This window comes from Cottoperca gobio, chromosome 9, assembly GCF_900634415.1.
Source record: "Cottoperca gobio chromosome 9, fCotGob3.1, whole genome shotgun sequence".
NCBI lineage: Eukaryota > Metazoa > Chordata > Actinopteri > Perciformes > Bovichtidae > Cottoperca > Cottoperca gobio.
Window position 1 is genome coordinate 3768142 of NC_041363.1, and position 25997 is coordinate 3794138.

General features: G+C 42.3%; 3 protein-coding genes across 6 annotated transcripts; 2 read left to right on the forward strand and 1 right to left on the reverse strand.

Annotated features, from left to right (window-relative positions):
* Positions 1–1302: 1302 nt before the first annotated feature.
* LOC115012952 (poly [ADP-ribose] polymerase tankyrase-1-like) lies at positions 1303–14620 on the forward strand. Its single transcript, XM_029438822.1, has 28 exons — positions 1303–1854; positions 2505–2729; positions 2884–2979; positions 3660–3696; positions 4214–4289; positions 5475–5495; positions 7009–7103; positions 7182–7248; positions 7728–7914; positions 8085–8206; positions 8427–8518; positions 8698–8776; positions 8882–9053; positions 9233–9312; positions 9439–9584; positions 9753–9918; positions 10069–10288; positions 10392–10501; positions 10699–10887; positions 11130–11376; positions 11493–11575; positions 11775–11895; positions 12126–12223; positions 12415–12489; positions 12788–12893; positions 13522–13708; positions 13943–14099; positions 14480–14620. The coding sequence occupies exons 1-28, from the start codon at positions 1404–1406 to the stop codon at positions 14564–14566; spliced, it is 3792 nt and encodes a 1263-aa protein (XP_029294682.1). The 5' UTR covers positions 1303–1403; the 3' UTR covers positions 14567–14620.
* Positions 14621–15486: 866 nt separating this feature from the next.
* Positions 15487–23972, forward strand: idua (alpha-L-iduronidase). 3 transcript variants are annotated; one of them, XR_003832748.1, is made up of 14 exons: positions 15487–16834; positions 17211–17351; positions 17454–17536; positions 18061–18168; positions 18359–18454; positions 18629–18831; positions 19711–19890; positions 20037–20253; positions 20574–20783; positions 20888–21009; positions 21174–21299; positions 21522–21590; positions 21691–21767; positions 22826–22872. XR_003832748.1 is itself a non-coding variant. In XM_029438824.1 (14 exons), the coding sequence occupies exons 2-14, from the start codon at positions 17329–17331 to the stop codon at positions 23119–23121; spliced, it is 1647 nt and encodes a 548-aa protein (XP_029294684.1). In that variant the 5' UTR covers positions 15487–16834; positions 17211–17328; the 3' UTR covers positions 23122–23838. The 3 variants fall into 3 exon arrangements, 2 of the variants coding, with proteins under 2 accessions (XP_029294684.1, XP_029294683.1); XM_029438824.1 differs by lacking the exon at positions 21522–21590 and adding an exon at positions 23021–23838 and having other exon boundaries at positions 22826–22926; XM_029438823.1 differs by lacking the exons at positions 15487–16834; positions 21522–21590 and adding exons at positions 23021–23127; positions 23845–23972 and having other exon boundaries at positions 22826–22926.
* Positions 23948–25940, reverse strand: LOC115012954 (purpurin-like). 2 transcript variants are annotated; one of them, XM_029438827.1, is made up of 6 exons: positions 25798–25940; positions 25559–25673; positions 24888–25024; positions 24645–24757; positions 24346–24558; positions 23948–24085 (listed from the first exon to the last, which is right to left on the reverse strand). In XM_029438827.1, exons 2-6 carry the CDS (start codon positions 25670–25672, stop codon positions 24075–24077), a joined length of 588 nt encoding a protein of 195 aa, XP_029294687.1. In that variant the 5' UTR covers position 25673; positions 25798–25940; the 3' UTR covers positions 23948–24074. The 2 variants fall into 2 exon arrangements, with proteins under 2 accessions (XP_029294687.1, XP_029294686.1); XM_029438826.1 differs by lacking the exon at positions 25798–25940 and having other exon boundaries at positions 25559–25701.
* Between the last annotated feature and the right edge of the window lie 57 nt (positions 25941–25997).

Below are 25997 nucleotides of genomic sequence, written 5' to 3' on the forward strand. Positions count from 1 at the left end.
TTAACAGTTATCTCAAAGTGTTTTCATGAATCTGTTTAATTTATAGAGAGTAATTGTTGTTGTGAAGTGTTTGATGTTTCCAGTCAGGTGGTGCTGTCATGTTTTAATGACATTTGTAATAATGTGAATGGCTTTGACAACTTGATGCAGGAACTGAAAGCTTTGACCATCTCTGTGGACGACGCCGCCCAAAGAGACGCCCTGGAACTGAACCCTGTTAGCGCCGGTCCAGACAGTGAACTCCTGCTGCTCTCAGGTTTGCACTCATCTGCTCTTCCTGGATAGTTATCAACCCAAATCACTTCATTTTCCCCAAACTCTCTCATGCTATTCCTGATGAATACAGGTAAATGACACAAACACACACGTATATATAGTTTATCAGTTAGTCACAGGAACAAGCTGACCCAGGTGGTTAACAAAGCCAGCAAGATCAGAGGTCTATAAGGTCTATAATTTAGGGTGCATTATGACATTTTGAAATGTGTGCACTGTTGATGATTGAGTGGAGGTGCGATGAAGTGTCTGAGGCTACCTGGCCAAAGGTTATTTCAAAGCTAAGCTAATTAATTTTCTGAGCTTGAACAATGAAATACTGACTAAATAACTCTTTGGACTTTGCTGATGTATTGCAATGACACTTAAGGAATGATTACTGATTATAGCTGGCCCTGCTCTTGAGAAGATATGTACACAAAATAATTAAATCTAAAGTAGTGTGACAACCAAACAAGCATTAATACTCATTTCATTACCTAGAATAGTCAAATAAGCACAGCAATCTGTAATACGGCCTTTAAGACCACAACACTGCTAATTAAGCTGTAACGAAATTACAAAAAGATCTACATCATATTTATGTATTTTTACTCATCACTTGCTCAAATTGGTGTAACATTACTATTAAATGGCCACGTGTAGCTAAGGCTCGGATGTCATTGTCTTTATTTGTTATTGCTTGAGCAATGAGGGAAATATTTGGGTCAGTGTTGTTATTATATTTGAGCTTATTTTTATTCTCTTGTCTCTTCATGACTGTTTTTAATTGTATTTAAATGTCATTCTATGAAGCGTTTATTTTCCACCATGTCCTCATGCACTTTGATTTGCCTTGTTTAAATGTGCTCTATAAATAAACGTGTGGGGTTATTATACTGCCACCAGCTGGCTGCTTGGTATTATTATGTTGTCTAAAGTGTGATTGCTCACAGTACCAGAAGAAACCGATGTCTGCTTGAGCATATTGATTTCTAAGATGCAAATGGTCGTGTAAATAAATGATAAGGGTACATGGAGGGCTTCTGCACAGCCAGCCTCCACTGAGAGTAAACAGCTGACAGGAAGCACGGCCACTTTCACCGGAAAGGAGGAGCAGCTCTTATTGTCGCCTGAGAGCTGCTGTAATGGCGGTGTCTCGTCGCTCCTCGCAGCAGCAACAACAGCAAAGTACAACACAGTCTCCGCCGAGAAACGGCTCTCTTTCGGGCGCTCCTCCGGGCTCTCCGCCGATGGCTCTGCTGACCTCGGCCGTTGGACCCCCGGAGAGTGAGAGGGAATGCGCCGGAGGGATCGACGTTGCTCTGGCCTCCCCAGACCTACCCACCCCGGTCCTAGCGAGCAGCGCGAGCTTCACCACGACAACCTCTGGCGGCGGCAGCAGCAGCGTCTCGAGCCCCGGTTCCGGAGCTGCCAGTCCAACTGACGGTAGCAGCGGTATCGGCGGGGCGTTCAGGGAGTTGTTCGAGGCCTGTCGTAACGGAGATGTGTCCAGAGTAAAGAGACTTGTCGACTCGGTGAATGTAAACGCGAAGGACATGGCTGGTCGAAAATCAACTCCCCTCCACTTTGCTGCGGGTAACCAGGAGCTAAGCTAACGACTATGTTTTGCTAACATTAGCTAGAACACTTGGACGGCTAGCTAGCTAGCTAGCTAATGTTGTTGTTTTTTAGTCGACGTGTTTACGGTTAACCTCACGTTTTAGTGGTTTGCGCTTCTGATAACGGTAAAAGTAACTGCAGTTGATTGTCTAATGTAATAGCCTGGTGGTGCTAACCTGCTAATGTGACGTTATCCAATGTGATAATCAAACCAGACGTCAACATTTCTAGAATTTAGCTAATCCCTCATAACATAAAGCTAAGCGACCGCTAATTTAGCTAAATGTCTGTTTTAAGCAAACGTTGCTTCATGTGCAATATTAAAAGCAATGCAATGCTAGTTTATATTAGACGTGTGCAATTATTGTCAGGACAAAATGAATGTAATAATATGCCGTTATGTACATCGTGGCGAGGAAGTAAACTGTAGTTGCATCAACAAGGATGACATATTTTAGTAAATTATGTGTTTTATTTTTGTTGAGATTTTCATCTGAATCCTATAATCATGATTATTTTTGAAGAAATTATAGATGGAATAGCCAGGTTAGTTATAATGTACATGCAGCACTACTAACCCAACATTGAGATAAAACTAAACTGAAATGCATTTTTATCCTCTTCAGGTTTTGGCAGAAAGGATGTGGTGGAGCACCTCTTGCAGACGGGGGCCAATGTTCACGCCAGGGATGATGGAGGACTTATCCCCCTTCACAATGCCTGCTCTTTTGGCCACGCAGAAGTTGTCAGCCTCCTCTTGTGTCAGGGCGCAGACCCCAACGCCAGAGATAACTGGAACTACACTCCGTTACATGAGGCTGCCATCAAGGGAAAGATAGATGTTTGCATTGGTGAGGTCCCGGTCAGGCAAATCTGTGATGTTTTTCAACACCGTTATGTTACCGTCTTGTTTTTACTTATGATCAGCGTACTGGGTGACACAATATGGGAATTATTTAATGAGAAAATTCAAGTGTTGTCTTTATCTGCACCTCTCTCACCCAGTGTTACTCCAACACGGAGCGGATCCAAACATCCGCAACACTGATGGGAAATCTGCTTTGGATCTAGCCGACCCTTCAGCCAAGGCTGTTCTCACTGGTCAGTCCATCTCAGCTGCTTATCTCTCACATTTACGACATTTAACCCTCACTTTTACATCAAGTGACATGTGAATACAGGACAAAATAAAGCTTTAGTTTGCATATAATCATCATTAAATGTTACCAGGAATCTAAATGTAATAGTCAGATAGACTGCATTCCTGCAAGAGAAGGTACACATAATTCTATCAGTGTATCATAATTGCATTAAACTGGGCATTTAACGATAACATTGTAGGATAAGCATGAACACCAGGTAACCTGTCCCCTTGCTCCTCTTATTCATTGTTTTTTGGGGGTATCTGTAAGAGCCATGAGTAGAGGCAGGTTGTACTGAATGTCATTTATTTTTACATTTGAAGGCTCCTATTGAGATTTTCGAATGATGCTTTAAATGTCTGTCGTGTTTTATGACACTCGGATGTAGCCCTACATGTAACTGCAGCAAAGTGCTTTATTTAAAGCCTTTTTATTGCATCTTCTCTTCATCGACACACCAACTATTCCACCTGAACGAAGTGTAAAAACTGCTACATGTAGTCCTCGACATGACTTGATCGCCACAAACCACAGAATGCATCCATTTACCAAACACATGGGCAGCAATATCTTACACGGCACACAAAATGACAGTGTTTGGCATGCCTAGCTCTAAACCGAATGTTTATTTTTATCCAGGTGAATACAAGAAGGATGAACTTCTGGAAGCAGCAAGGTGAGTATCAGTCTGACTGGTCGGTACATATATTTCCTGTTAACCAGAGTCAAACAGCTCCGTAGTTTTCTGCTCTTCAGAGTATGCACCTGCAATATGCACATGAAGTACGACTCTTAAATCTGACCATCTTAAAAAGCAGTAGTTAGTTTCAACCAGTGTTCTTATCATCTGTGAAAGTCTGCCACATTACTTTTAGATTATGGACTCTCCATTAAGAGCACGGGGAGTAGTGATTTTGATGGGAAATACTTAAGGGGAGACACTACAGGTAAACAATTTAACTAATAATTATCAGCATGACACCTCCCCAGTTGATTAAGACTCATTTATGGTGAATTTAGGAGAAATCTAAAGACACAAATGGAGAAAGTTGGTCAAATCAACATCTAAATGTGCCCACTAGTCTCAAAGAACACACAAGCAAACTGAGTACAAAGTGACAAGTGCATGAAAATGTTTTTGCCTGGAGTGTTTCGCCCTCATGACACCAGTCTTTTCGACGATGTAATTACAGGAGTGGGAATGAAGAAAAGCTGATGGCACTGCTGACTCCGTTAAATGTCAACTGCCATGCCAGCGATGGCCGCAAGGTAAATGAGCCGCTCGTACCGCACCATATCACACCAGCAAAATAATCCTTTTGATGCATGTTGTGAAGCGTTGCAGAATCATTCTAGAAAACATAGCGGGGAGGTTTCTGAGGTAGTCTGATTATGGCTAGATGAGTTTGTTTGATTTAGATAACTGGAGGACTTGTGTTAATGGGGACATTTAGATGTTTTTCTTTCTCTAACTATGCATGTGGGACTCTCATCCGACCATCCTTGAAATCCATTTGCTCTTGTTATAACACCTCGACTCATTCACCCACTAGGTTCAGTTTTAGAGTTTTCAGTTGTGTGTTGCCAGGAAGGGAAACAGTTAGTTTATTCTGTGTTTCTGAAACTAAAGTAGACAAACTCTTCCTTCTTATAACGAGTTTATAACATGTTTGGACCAGGTGTCATGACTATGATATTATCTCTGCCCTATAATCACTTTTCACTCAATGCATGTGATTGAAACTTGCCTACAATGCAAGCAGTGTTTAGATCACCATACAATATTTTAGCCATTAATTTAGTGTATTTTCCTCTTTGTGGGGGAGTTGACTAAGAAGGATAATGGTACAAAGACACACTTTATAGAACACATTTCTAATTTAGGTGTAGGATTGTTTTTGCATTTCATTCTCATGTCGTGTGTCTGATGTGTTTACTCTCACTGTTTTTGTCTGTCATGCTTTACTTTTTGTTATTGTCATAATCACTAACTCCACTAGGCCATAACAATCCATGTTGTTAACAGTATATCATGATTATTTCACTCATTCCTAACCACATTTTCTTCAACAGCAGTTAAAGTGTGACTCCTTCCCTGCCTCCTTTGCCTTTTATATTTTTGAGTTTGCATGATCAGAGCCAGTATGTCAGTGTAGATTGTGTCTGGGAGTTAACCGGCGCGCACCATTAACCAGTCCTTGCCTTTTCTCAAAGCCACGGAGAAACACTGAGGAGGAGACGTCACACTTTACCCTTCAGCCACTTGCTCTCTCTGGCCTGGTGTCACATTTAATCTCAAACCATGTTTGACGGATCAAACAGTGATTTATATCTAGGGCTTGTGTTTCATTGATTTAAGAAGGAAGAAAAGAATTGCTGTGAAAAGATACTGTCATTTTGTAATTTTTGTTTCGTTTTGTTTTCCGTGTGACTCTGGCAACATTTGTCGATCAGTCAACATCCCAAAAAATGCTGGTAAGTTTACCTTGATAACGGCCACTTGATTGATGCACTGTTGTGATTTTTTATTTTTTAATCCATTGTTTTTATTTGACCAATAAGCTGGCTGTCACTTGTAATTGCACATCGTTGACCCGGGTGTACGGGTCACTCATGTATCCTTACCCTGATGCTCCTCTGTGTGTGTGTGTGTGTGTGTGTGTGAGTGAGTGAGTGAGTGAGTGAGTGAGTGAGTGAGTTGGGTTGGTGTCATGGTGACTACTCATCTTTCTGGATTTGGAGAGGAGCTTATAATGTCCACTGCCTGCTTTCTTCAGCGTCTGTCCTCTCCTTGCACACTCACCCACACTTCTCCAACTTTCAGTCACTTGCTCTTCAGTCAGTCTCGGATTTTGGCTTTTATGTTGTTGATTAATTTACTTTTGATGATCACTCATGCATGCCTGAAGGCCTGCCCCTCTGCATTTTGTCGAGCGAATCCTGAGTATGTGTCTGTGACATGTGTGTCTACTTCACGTTCCCTGTTGGAACATTTATTATGTATTAATGAATGGACTACATTTTCCACCTGTCATTCTAGTGCTATGCTCCCCTCCATGCTAATGACTTTTGATTGCTCGTGTCATCTCACAATGAATGATGCTTCTGTGATTCGACTCTCTCGTCCATCTGATTTCTATCACTGTGGCTTGAGATCTAACAGTTGGCTTTTTGGGATTTATATTAATATCACTGCATGGAAATCCAAAGTAAATGATGCCCCCCCCCCCCACCTTCTTTGATTGAAGCTGGACTTTTTGAGTAGAAAACAAATGCCCCTGAAGTTGGATTTGCAGCTTTGCCTAATGGACTAACGTTTATTTTCCTTGGCTAAAAGAAATTTGATCCTAATAAGCTTGCTTATTCAAACTCTGCTTATTGAAGCTTCCTTGCATCCTGTTACGGTTGGGGATTTGACAGCATTTAGTCAAATCTGATTCCAGTATTAATTTACTACAGGTTAAGCTTTTTAAGTGAAAGCACTTATTTATATATTTTTAGGAACCTAAACTCAAAGAAAGGACATTTGTGCCACATTCTGTTTTATTTGGCTAAAGTAATGAAGTATATGAACACGCTTTCATCACCCAACCGTAATTCCTACGCAGCCATTTTGAATTTAATAATCTAACAGTTGCACCAGCAATTCTTTCTCGTCATCTAACCACATAAAACTTAATGTTAAACTCCTAATATTTTATTTTGCTGACAGTGTAGGTAGACGAGTAATGAGTTTGAAGTTGCTTGTTGTCACTCAGGTCAGACCCAGTATCGACAGCAAATGAATTTTGTCGCTGGATTTTCCCCACAAACTCCATTGACCTTGCATCATCACATCCGCCATTCATCTGCAACTCACCGAGCATAGCCTGCCGTTGCACAACTGCTTCTGGCCCTAATCAGCCGCTTGCTCCTGTGGCCATCGAAGGCAGCACACACTGAACCAGCCAGCGGTCTGCGCATGCTAACGAGCCGTCTTCTCTTACAGTCGACGCCCCTCCACCTGGCTGCCGGCTACAACCGGGTCCGCATCGTCCAGCTCCTTCTCCAGCATGGAGCTGATGTTCACGCCAAGGACAAAGGGTGAGACGCTTTTTCTAATTCAATTCAAGTCATTCAGTCATAGTTTTTGACATTAACCTGAGTGCCCTGTCCCTGCAGAGGCCTGGTTCCACTTCACAACGCCTGCTCCTACGGACACTTTGAGGTCACAGAGCTTCTGCTAAAAGTAAGACCCACAAAAGGTTTCAGTTTCAAACTTGGAACGAGTTAGAAACTGGGAACATAATTAAGCATGACAGCATACCGGTGCATTTTAAGAGGTAACCCTAGATGATGGGATTTTGGCATGAAGAAGCAAAAGCACCTCATTCTAGGGGGGGTACGTGCGTGTTCATGTTATTTGTAAGAGAACATTTTGGAAACTCTGGAGTATGTTTTTAATGGTAAATGTATGTTTGTTCCTTCTGGACAGCCACTTAGTGACATATTTTAATTTGGGAATGCTGTTCTGTCAGTTTGCTGGTAAAATGTCACGTGTAAAGAATTCCATGTTGTATCTAATGAAGAGCTATGAATTACAACGAGTCACTCAAATCCAATTTTTAGATATGTTTGATAAGGTCTAAGTTCTAGGTTTGATAAGATACTGAGGTCAGGTCAGCAAACGTTCTGTACAAATACTGTAACGTGCTGTTCTCTCTGCAGCATGGAGCCTGTGTGAACGCCATGGACTTGTGGCAGTTCACTCCTCTCCACGAGGCAGCGTCCAAGAACCGAGTGGAGGTCTGTTCCTTGCTGCTGAGCCACGGGGCCGACCCCACCCTGCTCAACTGTCACAGCAAAAGCGCCGTGGACATGGCCCCCACTCCAGAACTTAAAGAAAGGCTCAGCTGTGAGTTCTCTCTGTCCGACAGCAGACATGTATACACACAATGATGATTGGACAAATGCATTGTAATCTTTTACTCGCGCTGACACAAACTTATAGGTTCGGTGCATTACCAGTTGGCAGTACAAAAATGAGTAATTTTCCAATCACTCCTCTTATTTCCTTCCATGTAGATGAGTTCAAAGGTCACTCGCTGCTGCAGGCAGCCCGGGAGGCAGACATGGCCAAAGTGAAGAAGACGCTGGCTCTGGAGATCATCAGCTTCAAACATCCTCAGACCAACGAGACTGCTCTGGTCAGAATCCAGCCTTGCTCCTTGTGTTGACTCTTTTACATTTAATGCCGTTTGAAAATGAAACGATTTTAAAGAGCTCTTGTCAGTAATGTGGGATGAATGACGATGTAAAGTTTGTTTGGTGCATGTCATCTGCTAACTGGCATTTCCTCAGAACACTGATCTTGTGCTGGCCGCTCGAGATTCCAGCGCACTAATCTGATCTTGCTGTGTATTTTAGCACTGTGCTGTGGCTTCCCCCCACCCCAAGAGGAAGCAGGTGACTGAGTTGTTGCTGCGTAAAGGAGCCAACATCAATGAGAAGAACAAAGAGTAAGTTCACAACATTTAGTTTTCACCTTGATTTAAAACAAAACCGATAGAAAACAGAATTCATTAAGTGTTATCCTCCACTTCACAAATGTCAACGAGAGAAATGTAACTGCAGGCTGACTCACATTCAGGGCTGAGAAGAAAAGAAAGGTAGTAACTTCCTGTTTGTTGTTTTCAAGCTTCATGACTCCGTTGCATGTTGCTGCTGAGAGAGCGCACAACGACATCCTGGATGTGCTGCAGAAACATGGAGCAAAGGTCTGTTTGTTTTTACATTTCAATTCTGCTCTGCCTGAAGTTAAATGGTGTTAGATGATGTAATCTGGGAGGTGTGTTGTTGAAACGTCCCCCCTCTGACTCCAGGTAAACGCTGTGGACACTCTGGGTCAGACGGCTCTTCATAGAGCTGCGCTGGCTGGTCACATCCAGACCTGCAAGCTGCTGCTGAGCTACGGGGCCGACCCCTCCATCGTATCTCTGCAGGGTTTCACTGCCGCTCAGATGGGTAACGAGGCCGTTCAACAGATTCTAAATGGTAATCACTTGTTTAACATTGTTTGTCAATGAGGCAGATCTTAAAGGCTGCAGTATACACATCTCTTCTCATGAAACCCTGATCACGGGACTTCATGTGACTTCATGTGATCTACTGTATGTCCTGTTTGACACTGATCCTTTTTGTTTGGTATTGAATGTCTTTCGTCTTTGTTCCAGAAAATGTTCCAACACGTAATTCTGACGTGGACTACAGATTTCTGGAGGCGGCCAAAGCAGGAGATCTGGACACAGTGCAAGTACGTTCCCTGTTTCTTCTGTAGATGTTGCACCAGCAGTGAGAACAGGTGCTAATTGTTTTGCTAACCTGTTATGATGCCTCTCGGTTGAGTTGCTAATTATCATATTGTCTCTATGTTTGGCAGCAACTTTGCACCCCCCAGAATGTAAACTGCCGAGACTTGGAGGGTCGCCACTCCACCCCTCTCCACTTTGCAGCTGGTTACAACCGAGTGGCTGTCGTTGAATACCTGTTACACCATGGAGCTGATGTCCATGCCAAAGACAAGGGGTGAGTTCTTTCACGGCCATCTGTATGTTGTATAAAAAGCTGCTGTCACTGCTGCGATGATGCATTCCTACGTTTTTGAGTTTTTGAGTTTTGCAGCAGACACAAAGAGTAGGGAACGCATCATGCTTCTAGTGTGAAGGCTTTCAACTTGAGTTTTTCCTCCTCCAGCGGACTTGTTCCGCTCCACAACGCATGCTCCTACGGTCACTATGAAGTGGCTGAGCTGCTGGTCAGACATGGAGCTTCAGTCAATGTGGCCGACCTGTGGAAATTCACCCCGCTTCACGAGGCTGCAGCCAAGGGAAAATATGAGATCTGCAAACTGCTGCTCAAAGTGAGGATCCATTAATTGTCTTACATTCATTTGTGTCCTGCGTTACTTATTGTTATCATGGTGATGATCATGAGGGAGAAATGGATTACTTGAGAAGCCATGAAGCCATCGTTTCATATAAATCATACATGTATAATAAAAACTTTTCAGCACGGCGCCGACCCGTCCAAGAAGAACCGTGACGGCAACATGCCGCTGGACATGGTGAAAGATGGAGACACCGACATCCAGGACCTGCTGAGGGGTGATGCCGCGCTGCTGGACGCTGCAAAGAAGGGCTGTCTGGCTCGAGTCCAGAAACTCTGCTCCCCAGAGAATATCAACTGCCGGGACACACAGGGGCGCAACTCCACACCACTCCACCTCGCAGGTATGGGATGCTCTGACAGGTTTTTGGTTTTGTCTTATCTTAGGTTGAAAGATTTTTAAACTAAGTTCTAAAATGTGTACATGTTCCTGTTCCCTGTCCTCAGCTGGGTACAACAACCTTGAGGTGGCAGAGTATCTGCTGGAGCATGGAGCTGATGTCAACGCCCAGGACAAAGGAGGCCTTATCCCTCTTCATAATGCTGCTTCTTATGGGGTCAGTCCAGCAACAGAATATCTGGGCTTTGATTTACACCCTGAAAAAAAACAATTGTGATTTGTAGCAAAACATTTGGTGCTTTCAGCGCCTGTAAATGCTATCAAATCTTTATTCTTTTATTTAATCCCAATGTCATATTCTTTTGTGGTTCAGAGAACGACTGACTGACTCTCTGTTGCCTCTTTTCCTCACAGCATGTGGACATCGCAGCCCTACTGATCAAGTACAATACGTGTGTGAACGCTACAGACAAATGGGCTTTCACGCCCCTCCACGAGGCGGCCCAGAAGGGTCGTACGCAGCTCTGTGCGCTGCTGCTGGCTCATGGAGCCGACCCCACCATGAAGAACCAAGAAGGCCAGACAGCACTGGACCTGGCCACGGTAACCACTTCCGTCAGACAGACATTGACACCTTAGGAGTTACTGAGAAATTAGTTTTCAGGCCTGAATGAGCGGTGGGCAAATGTTTTATATTAAAAAAAAATATTCACTTTGTAGTTACACCAGCGACATCCTGCTACTTGTTTCTAAACGGATCCCTTTAAAGAGATGGGGAAAGAAAGTACAGTAAATGAATCTAAATCCGGCTGCTTTCAACTAGTTCTTCTTTGCCGTCCTTGCAGGCTGATGATATCCGCGCCCTGCTGATGGACGCCATGCCACCGGACGCCCTGCCCAGCTGCTTTAAGCCCCAGGCCACAGTGGTCAGCGCCTCAGTCATTTCCCCGGCCTCCACACCCTCCTGTCTGTCGGCCGCCAGCAGCATAGACAACCTGGCCGGACCGCTCACTGAGCTGGCCGCCGCCTCTGCCTCCGGGTCCTCTGGAGTGGCCGACGGAGCCTCAGGCACCGACCGCAAGGAAGGGGACAGTAAGTTTAATGCGTCTATCACATTGAATATTGGTCAGTTGACGCAGAACATTCTGGACATGGATCATTTGTGAGATGATTGTGAGGAAAATGTACATAAACCCTGTTTTTCACAGTTGCCATGTTGGACATGAATATAAGTCAATTCATGAAGAGCCTGGGCCTGGAGCACCTGAGGGACATCTTTGAGAGGGAGCAGGTCAGCCATCTTTAAAATACTTCATACACCTGACGCTAAAACGCTCATGCATTGCTCAAGTTGAACCATTAACGTCACATTAGTATTTGATGTCTGTCAATCACAGAAGACAGTTTAACACGACCCGACACGGACTGAGATGATTTCAACGGTTGGTAAAAACTTCCCAACCTTTTTATATTTTATTTCCTTTCCTCAGATCTCTATGGATGTGCTGGCTGACATGGGTCACGAGGAGCTGAAGGAGATTGGAATTAATGCATATGGCCACCGACACAAGCTTATCAAGGGTGTTGAGAGGCTGCTGGGCGGCCAGCAAGGTGAGGGAGGCATCAGGTCAAGAATCACCTACAAACCGTAGCATGCTGTGATGTGATGTTTGTTTTGTTTGCTAAAATTGTTAAAATAAACCGCACAACGTCATCACTTGCATGGACAATGGATTTAGTTACCGTAAGATTCACTCCCTCGTGCTTAGGTCGCCGTTTTAAAGAAAGTGAGGAAATACAGGAGGCACTCTACGGTGATGAACTGTTCTGTTGTCTTTCAGGTGGCAACCCCTACCTGTCATTCCATTGTGCCAACCAGGGCACCATCCTGATAGACCTCGCCACAGACGACAAGGAGTACCAGTCTGTGGAGGACGAGGTGAGTCCAGTTCACTCTGTTTATGGCGTCTGTTAACAGCCACGGTCGATATCTCTGAATATCTGTGCATAGAACTCCTAGTCTTCTTCAGCAACAGAGAAGCAAAGCAACACTTGGCCGACCATTTTCTGATGGCAAGTAATAATGTGCCGTGTTATAAAACCGTGGTGTTTTTGTTGTGTGTCCCTCAGTTGCAGAGCACCATCAGAGAGCACAGAGACGGAGGCAACGCTGGTGGCGTGTTCAGCAGATACAACATCATCAAGGTCAGAAGGAGGAATCCCTCTGCACTGTCTGTTGATACTGAACAGCTTCTATAGGGACAGCTCTCTGACCTGTCAGCATTTAGTTATTGGTGTAAAATAGATATAACTCACCTTGAGCTGCAGAAACAATGTCACCAACTCTTTTGTGTTGGCAGTAAATCTGTTTTACATCTTATCAAACCGAACATCTACAACAACAGAAGGTTTCAGAAACTGGGACGTACATTTTGTAGACAATAATTGTCAGTTGCAGCTCCTCCGACATGTCGTTTGATATGTGTTATATTGTGCGCCACAGATTCAGAAGGTGGTAAATAAGAAGCTGAGGGAGCGCTACACCCACCGGCAGAAGGAAATCGCAGATGAGAACCACAACCATCACAATGAGCGGATGTTGTTCCACGGTAACCACAACCTCCTGTTTGCTTCGTGTGTCGGCATCATTGTGTCTCTTTTGAGTTTAGTTCTTAATACCGCTGCTGCTGCTGCTGCTGCTGCTGCTGCTGCTGCTGCTACTACTACTAATACTACTACTACTGCTACTAATACTGCTGCTGCTGCTACTAATACGACTACTACTGCTGCTGCTACTACTAATACTACTGCTACTGCTACTACTACTGCTGCTGCTGCTACTGCTACTACTAATACTACTGCTACTGCTGCTACTACTGCTACTGCTACTACTACCTGCTGCTGCTGCTACTGCTACTACTAATACTACTGCTACGGCTGCTACTACTGCTACTGCTACTACTACTGCTACTGCTACTGCTGCTACTACTGCTACTACTAATACTACTACTGCTGCTACTGCTGCTACTGCTGCTACTACTACTGCTACTACTACTGCTACTACTGCTACTACTGCTGCTACCTGCTGCTACTGCTACTACTACTGCTACTGCTACTGCTACTACTACTACTACTACTGCTGCTGCTACTACTACTACTACTACTGCTGCTGCTACTGCTGCGTGTCGACTACTGTGTGTAATATCATTCTGCCACTGTCGCCGTGTCTTCCTTCAGGTTCCCCGTTCATTAACGCCATCATCCACAAAGGCTTCGATGAGCGCCACGCTTACATCGGAGGGATGTTCGGAGCAGGGATCTACTTTGCAGAGAACTCCTCAAAGAGCAATCAGTACGTCTACGGCATCGGTGGAGGCACAGGCTGCCCGACGCACAAAGACCGATCCTGCTACCTGTGCCACAGGTGACTTTGACTTGACCTTGGTGTTAATTTTGTCAGCAATTCTTTATTTAGTTTGTTTTTATCATATTTAGTCAACTTCATCCTCCTCTTTCTTTGTCTGTAGAAAACGTATTCCTTCTTTTGTCGACAGTATTGAATGTCTAAACGGTTAAGTTTTTAAAGACGTTGGTGCCGTCTCGTCTCGTTATAATCGAGCCCTTGCCCTGATGCGTCTCCTCTCTCCCGCCCTCTCAGGCAGATGCTGTTCTGCCGAGTGACCCTGGGGAAGTCCTTCCTACAGTTCAGTGCTATGAAGATGGCCCACGCCCCTCCAGGACACCACTCGGTGATCGGGCGGCCCAGTGTTAACGGCCTGGCCTACGCTGAATACGTCATCTACAGAGGAGAGCAGGTAAACAGACACCACCCGTTCACATTTATCAAGAGTCAAAGTAAGGATTCTTGAAAAATAAAGGAAAACTCTAACATATCTATATGAAATATCGTTTCCACACTGTACGTGTGCATCTCTTTGATGTTCAACTTCTTATAAGTTCATAGCACATGTTTTGATTGTGCTTGTAGTTTCTGAGATGCAGAGACACTGAGTTGTAATTGATATCCTAAAATATAGTGAAAACACTGTATAGATATTTTAATAGTGCCCAAAGACTTGATATATTATGTGTGGAAAGATATTTCAGCAAAATGTCGTGGGCACAAATGAGTAAAGGAGGTATGGGACCGCTGTGGGTGATGTTGGCTAACGTCTTGCTATATTTGTTCCTTCAGGCCTACCCGGAGTACCTCATCACCTACCAGATCCTTAAACCGGACAGCGCAGCCCAGGCTGCTGCAGGAGCTGAGCAGAAGTCGTAGTTACTTTACGTCTCACGCAAACACACACAAGGACTCGATGCTCGTTATTTTCTCCTTTGTATTGCAAATACCTAAACACCTTTTTATTTACCAAACACATTTCCAGTCCAGTAGAACCCATGGTGACCAGTGCTTCATGAGCAGATATGCTGTATAATACTCGTGGTGTTCACAGACTTTTTCTTTTTTTGCATCGGCTGCATGCTAATACAGAAGCATGTAAGACCCAATAGTGTGCGTGGGTTAGTTCTTTCCCCCTCCTCACCAATCAGGAGGAAGCTTGTAGAGACATTGAAGTATCAGCATTAACAGTTTGTCACTCGTCTCATGCCTTGTGACTGTGCAGAATCATCCTCCACACACACATCACACACACACACACACACTGTCTCAATGTCAAAGCCTGTAACCTGTGGACTACTACTGCCCCACCGCATCTAGGTTCATCCTGTATAGAATGGCCTCTGGTAACTGTGATGTTAAAGCTAACTTAGAGAACACTACCAACCAGGTCACAGTGTATTGTTGCTATGCTGTAACGCTGACTTTCCCAAACTTTCACCCCAAGAACACTACAAACGCTGAACTGAAATGTTTTTAGTGGTTTTATTCAGGGCTGGACATGCTCGATAGAGGAAAGGCTCTCTGTCAAATCACAAAAACTCTTCTATTGTCATTACAATCTTGATATATGTGACAGAAGTAACAAAGCTGAAATGCAATGTAAGGCATCATATTTACACAATCGTAAACTAAAGCGTGGATGTTGTAAATGAAAAGCTATATATATATATATATATATATATATATATATATATATATATATATATATATATATATATATATATATATATATATATATATATATATATATATATATATATATATATATATATATATATATATATATATATATATATATATATATATATATATATATATATAAAAATGAGCTGTGCTTCAAGACGGTAGAGTCAGTAAACGTTCAGATGGTTGAGATGTGCTTGTGATGCCTTACAAGTTAACACGATAGCCAGTGAGCTTAACAAAGCACCCTTTCTGTCGCCTACTCTCAGACATCCCACGCCTAAGGATTTGCACTTTTACATAGAAGCCTATTTAAGTTATTTTGAATTTAAATTGCAAATTTTCGGGGGAAAAACATTTGTACAGGTTGTGTAAATGGTTGTGTATAACTTGCTGTTTAATAGTATCTTTTGAGTTAAACTGTAAATGACATCTGAATTTTCCTTTCATGTCTTCTTGATTCTCCCAACTTTGTTTTTTTTTTTTAAATAAATGTCCCATTAACAGCTCCTTGTTTTATGTTCATTTTAAAATGTCAAAATTCTGTCTGTATGACTATTGCTGTAGTTTGTTTTTTTTAGTTTCTGTCTTCACTGTATACAAGAAGTTTAACTGGCATGAAATATTAAAGCCTCTGCGTTGATGCTGTAGTAGCACAGTTGACTAATTTTGATGGCACATGACATCATGCAAAGAACCAAACGGGTATTATTTGACTATAGAAAACAGAAGCCTGTGGTCCTACTTCAAGCACTCACACCGAACAAAGCATATAGTTAAAATGCCTTTAATAGTTTAGCATATAAAAGTAAAAAAAAATACAAAGAGTCTTCCTCAGAGGCTAAATTACACCAGCATGTCAAACAATAAATATATCACAGGGAGGTGGTGTGGAAAAGAATTACATAATCATTCATTTAGGCTAATTAATTCATAAAACATCAAAAACCTGTAATAACAAATAAGCAATAGTCTTCAATATTATACCTGTTTAAGTAAACATTTTGTTATTCTTCCATGTTCTGTCTTTAACTTTCTAACATGAAACTAAATATCGTTTCCCAAAAAGACTACAACAGACTACAACAATGGTCGCACGCATTGTACGTCATCATGGTCAGCTGACTGCGACTGCAGCTCGCGACAAGAGTGGAAATGCGTTTGTTTTGTTGTGTTTTTCTAAAGTGAATTATGTGAAAGGTTAATTTATTCCCATACAAAGTGTAAGGCACGTTGGTGGTCACGTGACTCTTCGGTTCACTTTGTTTATTGACATATAAGTGAATATAAAGTTATATAAAGTTTCCATGCTCGGTCGCAGATATGCATTGGAAAACCTTTTCTGTCTTTGCGTTACTTCTAAACATTATCAAAACTTCAAGCAACTTCATATGTCATCACAGTGGATGTGGGGAGACCAGTAGGAGATCTTAAACACTTCTGGGAAAGCACTGGTTTCTGGTAGGTCAAATACAAATCATTCTAGCAAAATACACAGTGGTGGAAAGCAAGTGAGAAAGTTGTCATATTGTTAAATTAGATAAATAATATGCTTTTATTACATCCCGAATCTATCAGAAGACCTCTGTAGTTAAACTTGTGTATTAAATAATGTTGCACCAATTAAGCATCTTCAACAAAGCAGTGACATTTTAAAATGTTCGTTTTTTCCACTGGAGACTGGCAGGGTTTTCTCAAATGACTCAGTCTGAAGTCTTATGGGCTACACTTTAGTCTTTGTAGCTGGTATATAAAACACATTCTGAATCTATAAATGCATTGTTGTGTCACTGGAGTATCCTCAAAGGTAAAAAAGGGGGCTCTTCTTTGTGCTTAGTCCCCCGCTCCCTCACACCCAGGCCCACCAGTTTGACCTGAGCGTCGACCAGCAGCTGAACCTGGCCTATGTGGGCTCGGTCCCCCATGGAGGGATCCAGCAGGTCAGGATACACTGGATGTTGGAGCTGGTCACTGCACAGTAAGTGAACTAGCAAGTTATATATTCACGTGCAAGAAAAAACTCCACTAGTCTAGTTTGAAGATGTTATGATGCTTTACAGCTGTCTTGATTTTGTTGTAGGGATATTGGAGGACAACCCCAGTACAACTTCACTAAACTGGACCAGCTGATAGATCTCTTGTGGATTAATGGACTCCGACCAGGTATCGAAACACATCATGACAATATATTTATGTTGCATATTTAATAAAGTAATCTATTTTCCAAAATAAGTCACACAACTCTTCATGTTTTCATGGATGAAATGCTCATTGTTCAGTAACTTCTCTATTATATGGTTAAGTGAATATTATTGAGGTGCTTTTGTCCCAGAGAGCATATCACCCCAGTGTTTTAGGATTTACTTTAACGTTTACTTGTTTACAAGCGTCTTATGGTGTGGGACCAGCCTACATTATTATAATTCTTTGTTGTTTTATAATCCTTCACAGCCTTGCCTTTGTCACACAAATAAGCTTTTTGAACTATGCACCAAAACGATAGAATTCCTTCCCCAAGGCTATAAGAGATGCAAGCTCTGTGAACACCTTTAAACAATTAGAAACATATTTATTCAGCATTGCTGTCGCTCTACCTTTGTTTTATCGTGCAGTATTTGCACAGATTTGTTTTGCTGGTGTCTGTAAATATCTAAACTGTAATTAATTCCTGCACTTCTGATGTTCAGGTTTTGAACTGATGGGCAGTGTCTCTAACTATTTCACTGACTTTGAGGACAAACCACAAGTGGTCGAGTGGAGAAACCTGGTTTATCTCATAGCCAAGAGGTACATCGGTGAGTGAGGGCCATTGTTTTGTACACGCTGTTTGCACACCATGTAATAAAAACCTGACTCTGAAAGAAATACATGAGTTGTAATAAGAGAACAATATATAATAATGAGTAGACTAAAAGCAGCTTAATCTGCACTGTATGATCCTGCTGCTTCATAATGTGAGTTGCATCGTGTTGTGTTTAACTCCAGATAAGTTCGGCCTGGGAAGCGTCTCTCAGTGGAACTTTGAAACATGGAACGAGCCGAACAACCACGACTTTGATAATGTCTCCGTCTCAATTCAGGGTAAACTCAAAATCATCCGACGTGATATTTAGATTTGTTTTGAAGTGGAAATTGTGGCTGAATGTAGCCGTTGATAGTAACAAGGAAATGCACATTCTCCTAAATAAAGTAAGACGCAATGCTGTGCCCATGAGCAGTTCTGTGGTTCTCTCAGTGTAATAAACTTTTCTTTAGGGTTTCTAAACTACTATGATGCCTGTTCGGAGGGTCTGCGCGCTGCCAGCGGTCTCCTGAGGTTCGGGGGTCCGGGAGACTCCTGTCATTCTCCCCCACACTCCCCTTACTGCTGGGCCATGCTGCAGCACTGCTACAACGGCACCAACTACTTCACTGGGGAGACGGGGGTCAGGATGGACTACATCGCCCTGCACAAGAAGGTGGGCTTTTCTGGACTCAAAGCATATCTAGAACAAATATTAATAAATACAAAATATTTGTAATATTCATTGCTGTGAAGATTTTATTTCCTGCGACACAGTCTAGTTGTATATTCATTTTCGAGAATAAACACAAAGATATTGATGTTATTTAAATGCATTTTATGTATTAATGCATTCATTAGATTAATTATAAACACAATATTACATTTTCTGCCGCTAGGGTCTCTCAATCAAAACAATAACATGTCGTGAAGTAGCGTGGGATCATAGGAGTATTTGTTCTTATATCAATGCCGTCATTGCAGTCGGCTACTCCTGGTGAGGATTTCTTCATCGTTCAAGGTTTTTTCCGGGAGCCGAATTATCCGCAGAGGTCTCCTACTCTGAAAAACAAACACACGTGATGATTAAAACCGGTGTATACACTGAATAAAGCAGTTTCACGTTAAAAATCAGTGTTTCACCGATGAGGTTCGGCTGCTTCAAACGTTTGCTCAGCTTGTTTCTTTGATAACTTGAGATCCAGACGTACGATGACTAAAATCCTTCATCTGGTTGAAATATAGAGATCTAAGTGTTTCTTAAAAAATGTGGCTTAAAACTGGATAAAAGGTTAATGTATGACGGCTTCTAGCAGAGCACCAAGACTCTCCATTACAGGCGACCAAATGAAACGCACCGCTAGCTTCAATGAAATGACTGATTTTTGAAAGTTGTTGGAAAGATTTTGGATAATAGAAGCAAACAACTCAACAACATATATATTTTAAGACAGTTTAAAGCGGAAATGTTACATATTATTCCTTTTTTTTATTGTAAAACTTATGCCATTAGAATCACTTTTTTGGAAGCTGACTTTCTCTTTCTGACTCTCAGGGAGGAGGCTACTCATTGCCCATCCTCCAGCAGGAGATCCAGACGGTGGGAGAGATCCAGGAGCGTTTCCCCCAGTACCGCAGCGTCCCGGTTTACAATGATGAGGCTGATCCGCTGGTGGGCTGGTCCCGGCCGCAGGAGTGGAGGGCTGATGTGACCTACGCTGCCATGGTGGTGAAGGTAAGGAGAGCAAATTAATATTTGTATAAGTGTAGAGCAAATAATGTATTTATTTGAGAAGATGTTGACTCACACAATGACTTATTGTCTTTCATTATTAACGATCTGGAAGTTTATTACCGTTTATACGTTATTACCTCCAACAGGTAATAAACCAGCACCAGGATCTGCTGCTGGCTGACCCGACCAGCACCATCAACTACACCCTGCTCAGCAACGACAATGCCTTCCTCAGCTACCACCCGCACCCCTTCACCCAGCGCACGCTCACCGCTCGCTTCCAGGTCAACAACACCCAGCCGCCTCACGTCCAGATGATCAGGAAGCCTGTCCTCGCGGTCATGGGCCTGCTGGCTTTGCTAGGTGACGGTCTTATTTGCTCTACGTTGACCTCGATGGAAAATGTTCATTAGGTCAAGGAAAGATGTGAAGGAGAATTCACGAGGACGCTGGACCGCAGCCTAGAACAGGCGTCCCACCGGGGCTTTATATGTGCCTCAGTGGACTTTAATTGAAATGTGTGTTTTATAATGTATAATCAAAGCTCAGGTCTATACTGTATTTTGGATGGAAGAGATGAGGATTTATGATTGTATTGCCAACAACTACACTGTAGCTGCACATGAATGTTGCTGCCCCAGTCCTTGTTTAAACGCCGCTCCTGTATGTGATTCCACTTTAAGGAGAGACGCAGGTCCTGGCTCAGGTTTTGAGCTCAGCAGGAACCAACAACAGCACGCTGGGAGTTCTCGCCAGCAACCACAAACCCGTAACACGGGGCGGCTCAGACAGCTGGCAGGCAGCGGTGCTGGTCTACAACAGTGACGACAACAGCAGCTCCACTAACACTGACGCTATCACCGTGTCGCTGAAGGGACTGGCTGCACAAAAGGGTAAGTTTAACTAAATACTGCTGGGATTAGAAGTCAATTCAAGTGTATGACAACATTGATTTATTTCTGAAAGAGAGTTAATGTCAGTCCTCCCTGTTATCCAGGTCTTGTGTATGTCACATATTACATTGACAATAATGTAACCAACCCGTACCAACTGTGGCAGAGCATGAGCAGCCCCGACTTCCCCACCGCAGAGCAGTTCAGACGCCTCAGGAGTGTGCAGGTAAACAATACTATAAGAATGTAGATACATTATGATATACTAGTTTTTTTCAAGAGTTGTGTGCAATAATTTCACAACACTGGATGTGAAGCGTCTTGCTTCTGTAACTAGATTAGATATTATAACAGTAATATAGCTGAAAAAGATTATTATGTTTGTGTCAGGACCCTCATGTTGATGGACCCTGGGACGTTCCTGCAGGGGACACTCTGACTCTGAAAGCCAAACTGTCTGTGCCCTCTGTCCTCCTCGTCCATGTGTGTGCCCAGCCCAAAGCAGTGCCAGACCAGGTCAGTACCAACACACGACAACAATGTTAAAGTCTAAACTCATTTGATTGTTCTTCTTGCTTGCATGTGCTTCACAGTCCACCCTCAAGCTTCTCATAAATGTTCGTTATCTTCAACTGAATCTTATTTTATGCACAGCTGAGCATATGTGTTTGTGTCAATGCAAGTAAAACAAGTAAGATATTCTCCAGTCGCTAAATAAGAAAGTGTTTTGTGATTTAGATTTAGGTATGACTGCAGTATGTCCTGAATGCAACTCAAAGCTTGTGTTACGATGAAAGCTTGATGGACGTAAGTGGTACACAGCCAACAGGAAAATACATGTATTGTACTGAGCTGCATATTAAAAAAAGAAAAGTGAACCCTCAACCTTTTTTTGGCTTTTGATCAGGTTAATGGATTACGCTTCATCACGATCACCAAAGGCCAAGTCCTGGTTGTGTGGTCAGACCACTGTGTTGATTCCAAGTAGGTGCACATGATTATTTCTTTATTTTTGCATTTGTCACTGCAAGAACATATTAAGGAGTGAAAGTAGCCAGACACGTTACATATTCATTATTTTAAATGTACTATGTGTAATTTTTAGAAAATCCTTAAGCCGTTAAGTCAGCATTCTGGGCATCGGCCTAAACAGTGGCGTGAAATTACAATTACATGTTATATAAAGAATAACGTCGCTACCTGTAATGATCCTATATTTTATTTGGATCAGTGGCTTTAATACTAACTAATAACTAACTACTAAACTTTACGTTTACAGCTAGCTGGCTAACCTTAGCTTAGTTTAGGTTAGCATCAGCTAGTTGGCCGCACCTGCCTTGTAATGCTCTTAGCTAGCATAAAGCAATTGTTAGTTATACACCAATTTATTGTTGGCTAACATCAGAACAGTTTGTCTTAATACATAAGTATCATAGAGCACATTAGCTGGTGGAGTAATTTGGCAAGCTAGCCAACTAACATAACCAATCAGATAGTATTTTGCTAGAGATTATGTTAGCGAGCAAACAAGCTAGTGTTAGCAAGCTAGCTGTAATAAACCGCATGGATCTGGCGTTGGTTGCTACGTAACGTTAGCTGTTAAAGTAATTTGCAAAAGGCAAGCTAACCAGTTTATCAGCAAGATCAGCCCTGGTAGTCTGGATGGATTAGTTAACGTTATCTACTCAAGGCAGTATAGCTACATTAGCTACACACTGTTGTAAGGGTTAGCACTCAGGAGCGTGCACGGTGCATTAACGGCACATCCTTTGGATTCTCCCAGCAAAACCGTCCCGAGTCCTTCACATAGAAATCAGTCCACATGAACCGAGAAAGTCTTATGTTTTTAAGTTACGTTACAATCTGTTCACACATTGCAAAGTGCTTCACATAGTACCTTTTTCAAAACATGTCTTATCTGGAACATCTCTTATTGAGTGCAGCAGTAGATTTAATCTCTGTATGACTGTCGAAATGAATTTGATACGCATGGACCAAGAACAAACACTCATTCATGCATTTGAACTTCTATGTTTTTGCAGATGCATTAAGACATTTGAAGTGGAGATCTCCACAGACCACAAGGAATTTAGCAGAATTAATACTCAAGACACCATTTTCACTTCTTGTGTTTATTCACCTGGTAAGAATTCCCCGTAAATTATTTTAAGGATTGTTAAGTGATGGCAAAGAGCAACAAAACAAAATAATACCATATACCATGTTGTGTTCTGTAGTGGACCTGGAGGTTGGCGGGCTGTACAGAGTCCGAGCTGTGGACTACTGGGGAAGGCCCGGCCTGTACTCGCTGCCAGAGAGGTACTCGGAGGAGCACTAAACCAAGGTCAAGTCTGGTCGTGTTTATAGTGTGTTTCTAAATAGTTTTGTAAAATGTAAATACATTTTATAGAGATCAATGTGCTGATCATATATGTTATATATTGTATGGGTCATTTAATTAAGTCTCATATTTACTTTTTATGCTTATTTTTTTAATGCGTTTTTTTAAAGGTTAATAATTTCCTGAAACAGCTGGGTACAGTAGTTTTTTAGTAAAGTAAATAGCACATTTGTTGGGGACTACTTTCAGCGGTGGATTGATACACAGATAAATAATGTTGCACAACAATAGATGTCTCTGGTACAGAAGGTTCATGATACACAGGTGATACTTGTTCTTTGTTGACTTTGGTCTTTTTCATGAGATTCATCAATACTAAGAAGAACATACAGAATAACTCTAGACTTTTAATATATTTACACATGAATAGGACAACTTATTACACTTGTTAAAATTAGATTTCACGGTTCATGCTTGTGGTGCAGTTGCAGATAATACATAATGTCACTGAGCAATGAGATTAGTAATGAACTGATGAATACATGAGGATTTTGTTATCTTTTTAAAATGTGTAATATTCTATTTTTTTAATACTCATATTTGTATACAATTGTGTTTTTTATGTTTGTGCGCTGGATAAGTAAAAGTCACTTGTTTAAAAGGTCGTTTTTACAAAGACAACAGCAAGTTTCTTTACAAAATGTATTGTCACCAATACAGAATGATTACACGGTGCAGATGTTACCCATCGCGGTGCAGATGTTAAGAAGGGGAGAATCAATCGAATTCATCAGATAATTCCCTCCTATGACGTTGGAACATAGCAAATCATAAGCATAACATGATTATTCTCCTATACGCGTCTTTGAGAGGAGTTCTGTCTTCATCTTGGGCCGGAGGATGAATCCAGTGTAATGAAGGGCTGCTCAACAAACTCCAGAGGAAACAGTTTAGCAGGCTCCTGTTAAGAAAAGAGGAACAAGTGTTAGAGGAGTCGACATGAATATACAGACTAACATTTGTTCAAGTTAGTAGTTAAGATCCAGAGATGAAGACTTTCCCACAATGCTAAGTTTTCTAAGCTTTTACAAGTCTTGTGACTCTTCCAGACTTTCCAAATGTTATCGGAGTGAAGTGGTCAAATTCTGCCGTGAACGGCTGCGAGCAAACTGCTTGGGGAGGATCAGGTACTACACTGAATGTGAAAGACTGAGTACGTACCAGACTGCAGCACGGGCTGGAACTCTCCGACCATGCAGATTTCCTCCTGTTTTTGGCGGACGACCCTCTGGATGCTGGGGGGGAGGCCGCGGGGGTTGCGGGAGAAGAGCAGGGAGTATCCGTCCTCGCAGCTTCCATCTTCCTTCAGGGTGCGGCAGGCATAGGTGAGGGCGTAGTTGTCATAGTCTGTGTCAATGACCCAGTAGTTGTCACCTGTACGAGCAGAGAGCAAGAAGTTCGTCTCAACCGTGTGAGAGAAGATACGGAGAGAGTGTGTGCATACAAGAGAAGAAGCGTACCGCCGCTGGACAGGTAGTTGGCCAGGCCCTGGTAGTTCATGAACATCTTGCCGGGAGTGCTTGGGTCGGGTACAGAGTACTGAGCAGCCATGTCTGCGCACACAACCCAGAACCTGGATGTCAAATCGGGGGGGAATAAATTGTCACATTTGCAAGCAGTAAATCTTTCATTTAAACTTATCACATTCAGGCTGCTACTAAATGGTGGGAATTGGGAGCTTCTAAAAAATGACAAAAACACACCCAAAGAGAGTGACTCTGCCTCTGGAGGAGGCAACCATGAAGCCATCGTCTCCAATTGTGTACTCAGCGGAGATGTTGTCCTCCAGGAACAAACCCTCCGGATCCTTCTTCTGCAGAGCGTACCACTTTCCTGCGTACTGTCGGGGGGGGGGGGGGATATATTCAGTAGAATATGGATATGCACGTTTCTTTTGTATTTGTACTGCAATTAGGGATACAGATAGCCAGAGGTGGAAGAAGTACTCTCATCTTGAGTAAGAGTTGTAATACCAGTGTAGAAATACTTTAGCAGTAAAAGTCCTGCAAACAAAATGTACTTAAGTACAAAAGTATTATTATTATAGAATATTTTAGTAACAATGTTTGTATCACTCACTAAAATACTCTTATTCATTAGTGATTAAAACAATTAAATATTCTATAATAACACACATTCTGCATAATGATGAATACTTTTACATTTGATATTTTAAGTACATTTTGATGCTAATACATTCGTACTTAAGTAAAGTTTGGATGCAGGACTTTCACTTGTAACAGAGTATTTCTACTTCTACTTTTACTCAAGCAAAAGATGCGAGTACTTCTTCCACCTCTGGTATCAGAGTTCAAGTTACAGTAACTTATACTAGAACTGAGTTAAATACTTTAAGACATGTTTCTGGACTCACTCTTGCGGGGTCAAAGTCGCCTTTGACTGTGAAGCTGTCCACGACGCAGGAGGCCCGGCTCTGCTCCACACCGGCCAGAAGCAACATCAGCAGGGCGAAGACTTGGAAGTCCATTCTGTGCAAAACAGTCGAGCACATGTTAATGTAGTCTTCGTTACTTTACAGCAGCTTGAAGACAAAAAAAGGCTCTTTTGCAACTCCAAATATCACTTGTTCCCCACAAAGCAGCGTCTTCTTACCTGAAAGTGTTGCAGGAAGTTTTCAGTGCAGAACTGCGGTGAGAAGACGGCGAGCAAGCCTTTTTATATCGGACGCTCAGACAGGCTCACTGATTATTTTCTCTTGTTGAACCTAAATGCAGAGTTTAATCTACCGCTTATCCAGTTACCAAAATCCCCCGCTGTAAGCTGTTGAACCCTCACATTCGGCAGTGTGTGGG

What these genes read in the sequence shown, in the direction of transcription:
- LOC115012954 (XM_029438826.1), bottom strand. Translation starts at nt 25,696, where the DNA reads ATGTGCTCGACTGTTTTGCACAGAATGGACTTCCAAGTCTTCGCCCTG. An exon ending in GCGACTTTGACCCCGCAAGA is followed by an intron (nt 25,025 to 25,558) that starts GTGAGTCCAGAA and finishes CCCCCCCGACAG; the next exon opens with TACGCAGGAAAGTGGTACGC. An exon ending in CAACTACCTGTCCAGCGGCG is followed by an intron (nt 24,559 to 24,644) that starts GTACGCTTCTTC and finishes CTGCTCGTACAG; the next exon opens with GTGACAACTACTGGGTCATT.
- LOC115012952 (XM_029438822.1), top strand. Translation starts at nt 1,404, where the DNA reads ATGGCGGTGTCTCGTCGCTCCTCGCAGCAGCAACAACAGCAAAGTACA. An exon ending in TCACAGAGCTTCTGCTAAAA is followed by an intron (nt 7,249 to 7,727) that starts GTAAGACCCACA and finishes TTCTCTCTGCAG; the next exon opens with CATGGAGCCTGTGTGAACGC. An exon ending in AGACCAACGAGACTGCTCTG is followed by an intron (nt 8,207 to 8,426) that starts GTCAGAATCCAG and finishes TGTGTATTTTAG; the next exon opens with CACTGTGCTGTGGCTTCCCC.
- idua (XM_029438824.1), top strand. Translation starts at nt 17,329, where the DNA reads ATGTTGGAGCTGGTCACTGCACA. An exon ending in ACGCTGCCATGGTGGTGAAG is followed by an intron (nt 19,891 to 20,036) that starts GTAAGGAGAGCA and finishes TACCTCCAACAG; the next exon opens with GTAATAAACCAGCACCAGGA. An exon ending in GACGCCTCAGGAGTGTGCAG is followed by an intron (nt 21,010 to 21,173) that starts GTAAACAATACT and finishes TGTTTGTGTCAG; the next exon opens with GACCCTCATGTTGATGGACC.